Source organism: Plasmodium reichenowi, chromosome 2 (genome assembly GCF_001601855.1).
Source record: "Plasmodium reichenowi strain SY57 chromosome 2, whole genome shotgun sequence".
Lineage (NCBI taxonomy): Eukaryota > Apicomplexa > Aconoidasida > Haemosporida > Plasmodiidae > Plasmodium > Plasmodium reichenowi.
This window is the reverse complement of record NC_033647.1, coordinates 614,490-622,534: the sequence shown is the minus strand read 5'-3', so window position 1 is coordinate 622,534 and position 8,045 is coordinate 614,490. Positions and strand designations below refer to the sequence as shown.

At 16.9% G+C, this 8,045-nt stretch overlaps 3 protein-coding genes across 3 annotated transcripts; 2 read left to right on the top strand and 1 right to left on the bottom strand.

Moving 5' to 3' along the window:
- Positions 1 to 460: 460 nt before the first annotated feature.
- PRSY57_0217400 (small nuclear ribonucleoprotein Sm D2, putative) lies at positions 461 to 893 on the bottom strand (the record flags this gene model as incomplete). The annotated part of the gene is made up of 2 exons (XM_012905608.1): positions 461 to 631; positions 759 to 893. 2 exons carry the CDS (start codon positions 891 to 893, stop codon positions 461 to 463), a joined length of 306 nt encoding a protein of 101 aa, XP_012761062.1.
- Positions 894 to 2,073: 1,180 nt separating this feature from the next.
- PRSY57_0217300 (DEAD/DEAH box ATP-dependent RNA helicase, putative) lies at positions 2,074 to 3,765 on the top strand (the record flags this gene model as incomplete). The annotated part of the gene is made up of 1 exon (XM_012905607.2): positions 2,074 to 3,765. One exon carries the CDS (start codon positions 2,074 to 2,076, stop codon positions 3,763 to 3,765), a length of 1,692 nt encoding a protein of 563 aa, XP_012761061.2.
- A 694-nt stretch (positions 3,766 to 4,459) lies between these two features.
- PRSY57_0217200 (apicoplast RNA methyltransferase precursor, putative) lies at positions 4,460 to 6,221 on the top strand (the record flags this gene model as incomplete). Its single annotated transcript, XM_012905606.2, has 4 exons — positions 4,460 to 4,783; positions 5,018 to 5,455; positions 5,752 to 5,803; positions 5,971 to 6,221. The coding sequence occupies 4 exons, from the start codon at positions 4,460 to 4,462 to the stop codon at positions 6,219 to 6,221; spliced, it is 1,065 nt and encodes a 354-aa protein (XP_012761060.2).
- Positions 6,222 to 8,045: the final 1,824 nt, after the last annotated feature.

Below are 8,045 nucleotides of genomic sequence, written 5' to 3'. Positions count from 1 at the left end.
TTTTTTTTTTTTTTTTTTTTTTTTTTTTTTTTTTTTTTTTTTTTTTTTTTAATTTTATTTTATATAATTTTTTCTTTTCTTTTTTTTCTTCCTTATGGAAGAATGGTAAAAAAAATATATTTGAAAGTTTTTAAAAAAAATAATACTATACATATACAAATAAGAAAAAAATGTAACATATAAAATAAAATATATATATTCATTTATATATATATATTTGTGTACTATTAAAATTGACATTATTTTCGGTTGTATATATTAACATTAAAAAAAAAAAAAAAAAATTAAATAAGCATATTATATTAATAAGTCATTTTCAGGTATCACATTTGTATTATGTGTACATATATAAGTAATCTTTTAAAAATTTATATAAAAAAAAAAAAAAAAAATTAACATATATATATATATATATACAATTTATAAATAAAAAAAATGGTAACATGTCCAGAATGAAAAATTATTTAGGATTTCTTAAAATTAGAATAACTGAATCCCCTCTTAAAAATAATATACTTATATATCTATCCTTGTTAATTTTTTTTTTTTTCTTTTTATCTTTTACAACTTCTACCCATATTTCACGTACCTCGGTTAATAATAAATTACAGTGTCTATCAAAAGCTTTAACCTATAAAAGGATAAATAAAAATAATAATAAAATCAAACAAAATTAAAATAAAAATATTTATACATACATATATATATATATACAAAACATATATTTCGTCATTTATTAATAATAATTTTTCTCTTACCCTTCCTAATATTTTTCTATTATTACGACAATTAATTAGAACCTGTGCGTTGTCTTTAACACATTCGGATAATAATCCTAAAGGTCCGTCCTCAGGATTATCTCTATTTTCTTCTATGGTAACTTCACTTTTCATCTTTTTATAAAATATATACAAATAAAATTCAACTATAAATTAAATCAAAAAAAAAAAAAAAAAAAAAAAAAAAGTATTCAATAACATAGGGAACCTAAAGGAAAAACCTTCACACCAACATTAATATAGAAATATCAAAATGAAAAAAAAAATATATACATATATATAATATATATATTAAGTACATTTTACTTTTAATATATTTAATAAATATCTTTTATGTGCTTATTATATATTCTTCACTTCATTAGGATCCTTATTATTTATATAAAAGGAGAAAGAAAAAAAAAAAAATTAAAAAAAAAAAAAAAAAAAAAATATATATAATATATATATATATATATTAAATTATATGTAGCTAATTATATAATATTTATAATTATATTAAAACATAAATAATTCTGTATATATATAATATATATATATAATAAATTATTTTCATTTATTTTTATAATATATAAATCATACTTTATTATTATATAATCATTTTATAAATCACTTTTTTTTATTAAAAAAAAAAAAAAAAAAAAAAGCACTATAATACTCTTATTCAATACAATTAAATGCTCTTCATATAATGTGGAGTTACAAAAACATTAATTTGATTATTTTTTTATCAGTAAAAAGAAATAAAAAAAAATAAAAAAGATAAAAGAAAATAAAAAAAAGTAAAAGAAAAATATTAATATATATATTATAATAATTACATATATATATAATATTATTCATATTATATTATTTTTGTATGTATTTTATATATATAATAGCAATGCATACAATATAAAATATTATATATATATATATATATATATATATATATATTATATTAATGACCAAAAAAATTTATAACTACATATCTTATTATCATGATAAGAAAATTTAAAAGATAAAACATAATAAAATCAATTCTTTAAATTCTACAATATATAGAAAAATAAATTTTTTTTATTATAAGGCACTTCAAAAAATAAAGAGAAAAATATAAATTTAATAAAAAAGAATAAAACAATAAATAACGTTGTAAATGTATTATTTTTACATAATTCGAAAATTTTAAAAATATATACAGCATATATATATATATATATAAAATATTTTTTATTTTATAACTATTTATTAAGACTAAAATAAAATAATATATATATATATTTTTCTTATGGTATATTAAATGACATCAGGGATGAAATACAAAAATTATAACACGGCCACAATACTAGAAAACTTCGATAAAAAATTAAATAAGAATTATAAAGTTTTTAATAATGAGGAAATTAAAAAAATGGATGAGGAGTATGAGCATAAGGTTAAGAAGAAGGAGCAGTTAAAATTAAAAAAGAAAAAAATAAAAAAACAGGAAAATAAAAATGAAAATAAAAAAAAAAATGAAAATCTAAATAAAAAACACAATCAAAATAATACCAATAATAGTGATAGTAGTTTCAATAATAGTGATAATAGTTTCAATAATAGTGATAATAGTTTCAATAATAGTGATAGTAGTTTCAATAATAATAATCATGATAATATTAATTTTATTGATGGTAATAAAAGTAAAAACGATGATAATGCTTATCACAATAATGATGATATAAAAAATGGTGAAGTTAAGAATCTTGGTACAAATGAGGGAAACGAAAAACAAAATGTTACATTTGAAGACCTAAATATATGTGAAGAAATATTAGAAAGTATAAAAGAATTAGGATGGAAAAAACCAACAGAAATACAAAGAGAAATATTACCTCATGCATTTCTAAAAAAAGATATTATAGGATTAAGTGAAACTGGAAGTGGGAAAACTGCTTGTTTTATTATACCCATATTACAAGATTTAAAAGTGAATAAACAAAGTTTCTATGCTTTAGTTATATCTCCAACAAGAGAATTATGTATACAGATTTCTCAAAACTTTCAAGCATTAGGTATGAATTTATTAATTAATATTTGTACAATATATGGAGGTGTAGATATTGTAACACAATCCTTAAATCTAGCGAAAAAACCGAATGTAATTGTGAGTACACCTGGTAGAATACTAGATCATTTAAATAATACCAAAGGATTCAACTTAAAAAATTTAAAATATTTAGTTTTTGATGAAGCTGATAAATTATTATCTCAAGATTTTGAATCATCCATTAATAAATTATTATTAATATTACCACCAAATCGTATTACTTTTTTATTTTCTGCAACAATGACAAAAAATGTTGCGAAATTAAAAAAAGCTTGTCTTAAAAATCCGGTTAAAGTAGAAGTCTCAAATAAATATAGTACTGTCTCCACATTAATAGAAACATATATTTTTCTTCCTCTTAAATATAAATATACTTATCTTTGTAGTTTATGTTTTCATTACCAAACAAGGAGTATTATTATTTTTACAAATACCTGTGCAACTGCTCAAAAATTAAATTTCTTTTGTAGAAATCTAGGACTAAAATCGATCTGCCTACATGGCAAATTAACACAAAATCAAAGATTAAGTAGCCTTAATTCCTTCAAAGTTAATAAATATAATATATTAATCTCAACACAAGTTGGAGCCAGAGGACTCGATCTACAAGATATTAAAATTGTTATAAATTTTGATATTTGCTCATGTAAAGAATATATACATAGAGTCGGAAGAACAGCAAGAGCGGGCAGATCTGGTAAATCCATAACCTTTGTTACACAATATGATGTTGAAAATTTCTTAGCAATAGAAAAACAGCTGAATAAAAAAATTGATAAATTTACAGACCTTGATGAAAACGATGTTCTTTTATACCATGACCAAACTATTGAGGCGCTCAGGTTATCAGAAATAGAAATGAAGGAAAATCAGGAATTATACAAAAAAAATAAATTTAAAAAAAAAAAATTATAATTTTCTTACTAAAAATAGATACTTTTTCTGAATAATTAAACAATCAGGGGACCACTGCAAAATATTTTCAAATTTTTTGTACAAAGGAATTTTCTTTTTTTTTAAATCGTTTAATATTATAAATGTATTATATATATATATATATATATATATATATATTACATATTTTATATTTTATTTTTTATATTTTATATTTTATTTTTTATATTTTATTTTTTATATTTTATTTTTTTGTTTTAATAACTATAATTAAACAAATAAAAATGTATACATTTTTTATAACAATTCAATGGGATAAAAAAAAAAAAAAAAATTTTTTTAATTGGTTTTCATTTGAATATATATATAAAATGTTGCTTCTCCGATATTTTAAAATATAATAATCATAAAAAAAAAAATATATATATATGTATATATATATATATATATATATATATATTTATTTATTTATTTATTTATTTATATTTATGTATTAACAATAGTATTTATTTATTCTTATATTTCCTACATTCCTTTTTTTTATTTTTTTTATAAGTTAAATTTATTTATTTTTACATATATAAATTGTTAATTTTTGTTTTCATTTCCTTTTAAAGGGTACATAAATATATATGTAATATATATATATATATATATATTTTTTTTTTTTTTTTTTTTTTGGGGGGAAAGAAGAAAAACAAAAATCAAAAAATCCATGAACACAAAATGTTTAAATAAATATATCATAATCATCTTATTATTTTCTTTGATCATAAAGAGATATACAAGTCTTAATAAATACCACAATGTACTTAAAATAAAAAATAATAGCTGCTTTCTTAATCCTTGTACACACAAAAACAATGACAAAAGGAATTCGTATTTATACACACATTATACTAGAAATAATTCTTCAATAAACATAAGAAGAAATAATTTTCTTGATAAACAAAATGATAATATATCTGATTATATTTATGGTCTGAATTCTGTTTATGCAGTACTTAAGAAAAATGAGAGGACCATAGAGGAGGTCATAGTAAGTATTTAAAAAAAAGAAAAGAAAAATAAAGAAATGGAAACAGTTTATATTAATGCTATCTCATTTTCAAAATATAAATATTCTGAAATATGAAAACTACGTAATATTTAGATATATTATCTCATATATATATATATATATATATATATATATTTATTTATTTATTTATTTATTCATTTACATATATCTTATCGTGATCCTTTCTTCCTACTTCATTTATGCTCATCTTAGGTTAATAAGAACATAAAACTGAACAGAAAAATCCATAAACAAAATTACGAATACATATTTGACGAGCTAAAAAAAAGAAATGTTTCAATACGATATATGGAAAAACATAAAATGAATGAACTGGTAGGAGGATTTCCACATAATGATATAATTATGAAAACACATTATAGATACATGAATAATTATAAAGATTTTATTAAAAACATAAAACACTTACCAAACAAAAAGAATATTTTTATTTGTTTACATGATGTTTATGATAATATGAATATTGGAAATGTATGTAGATCAATTTTCTTTTTTGGAGGTCACACAATATTTTTAAAAAAAAAAAAAAAAGTTAATGAAAAAAAAAACAACGTCAAAATCGACACACCCATATTACATTCGAGTGTTGGCTCGTCGGAGTTTCTAAATTTTTATCATATAAACAATATGGTAAAAAATTAAAATATTAAAAAATTAAAATATTAAAATATTAAAATATTAAAAAATTAAAAAATTAAAATATTAATATATTAAAATATTAAAATATTAAAAAATTAAGACACATATTGTATATAGTGAAGATATATAATATTATACACATTTATAAATATGTATAATTAAACGCACATATATATATATATATATATATATATATATTTATTTATAATATGTATTATGTGTATATCTTAACAACCACTTGTTCACCTCCTTATAACATACAAATTATTTTTTGTCTTTTTTTGTAGGCAAACTTTATGAATCATATGAAACTAAATGGCTTTACAATTTATTCAACAAGTAAAATATATATATATATATATATATATATATATATATATATATATATTTATTTATTTATTTATTTATTTATATATGTTGTCATGTATTGCAGAACATTGTATTATAAAAATATGTTCATGTATATATAATTTTTTATTTCCCTTTTCATGTTTTCATTTTATTAGGCTGTCACAAAAACAATACTTCATGTCATAAATACATAAACCTAAACAATATTAAAATAAAAGAAAACGAAAAAATATTGATAATATTAGGAAATGAAAGTAAAGGATTAAAAGAAGATATTTTAGAAAACTCAGATTATTGTGTATATATAAATAATTTAAGTTATAATGAAAATACTCAATTTCATATAGATAGTCTTAATGTTAATAATGTATGTTCTATTATGTTAAATCATTTTTATTCTATATGATGAAATGATATATAAAATATATATATATATATATCTTAATTTGTTTTTAATTAAAATATTTTTTTTATTCGTACTTTTTTAAAAAATGTATTTCTTAACATGTACATTATCATCAATATATATTTAATTTTCCCATTTTTATATATTATATATTATAGATAATATAATATAATATATATATGTATTCATTTAAACAACTTATTTAACAAGATTTAAAAATATAAATTATTTAACAACAACATTTTTCGTGTACATATATTTTATAATATATATATGTATATTTTTTTTTTTTTTTTTTTTTATATTCCCCTTTTTTATTTTTTATTAAAAAAAAAATAAACAAAATAATAGGCACATATATATATATATATATATATATATTATAATATATGTATATTATTATATATGCACCTCCATATAATAAAATATAAAAAATAAAAAGGGATCACCATCATTATAATACATGTATTTATATTTCATATATATATATATATATAATATATATAATATTTTATAAACAGTTTAATAAACTATGAACGTTAAATATATATTTTTTTTTTTTTTTTTTTTTTTTTTTTATATATTTCATATTTTTCATTTTTAAAAGTACGAATGATATTATTAAAAATGCATTTAACTGTTTTATCATAATTATACAATAATTTAAAATTATTCCTTCAGTGTTTTTTTTTTTTTTTTTCTTTTGCCTTATATATTATATATATATATATACATATATATATATAATATATTTTTATTTTATAATTATATAAATTCAACGATTTTCTTGTGTTATCCCCCTCTTTTTTTTTTGAAATTTAAAAAGAATAGTAATAAGAAAATATAACATATAATGTATAAATTATATATATATATATAATTACGTAAAAAAAATAAATAATAATAAATAAATAGTATTCTCCTTATCCATTCACATTATATTATATATAAAGAGAATTTATATTTATATTTTTATAATGTGATATTTTATATACATATGTGTATATAATATGATACACATAAGTATATATACTTCTATTTAAATATTAAATATATAAATATATTATGTATATAAATATATATAATATATATAATATATATTATATTTTATTTTTTATATAATCTATTTAAATGCAAACATTTTAACATAAATATTTCTTATAAGTACATATAATTATATGCATATATTTTTACATACATATATTTTTTATATTTTTACATATATATAATTCATTAAGGTATATATTAATAACATATAATAAAACATTTTCATTTGTTGTAGCTTCATGATTTTATTATTTTTTTTTTTTCCGACCTTATTTTTATAAAAGAGATAATATGTAAGCATACTTAGAATGAAAAGTAATATATGATTTAAAACGTCAAAAAAAAGAAAAGAAATATATAAATTAATATATGAATGAATAAATAAATAAATATATATATATATATATATATATAAGAATAATAACATTACATATTGTGTTCTTCAAGTATATAATTTTGTACAAAAATTTTATGAGGGTAAAATGACAAATAAATAATTAAAAATTTTTTTTTTTTTTTATATTTATTTGATTTTCTTCATTTCATTTCAACTATTTGTATCCCATACATATATTATATATATATATATATATATAGATAGATACATATAGATAGATATATATTTTCCTTTATTTTTATTTTTTTTTTTTTTTTTGATTAATATTTTATACACATTTCATATAATATTGTTATTTTATTATTATTTTTTTTTTTTTATTTGATACAAAGGAAACATATAGATTTATATATATATATATATATATATATATGAAGAAG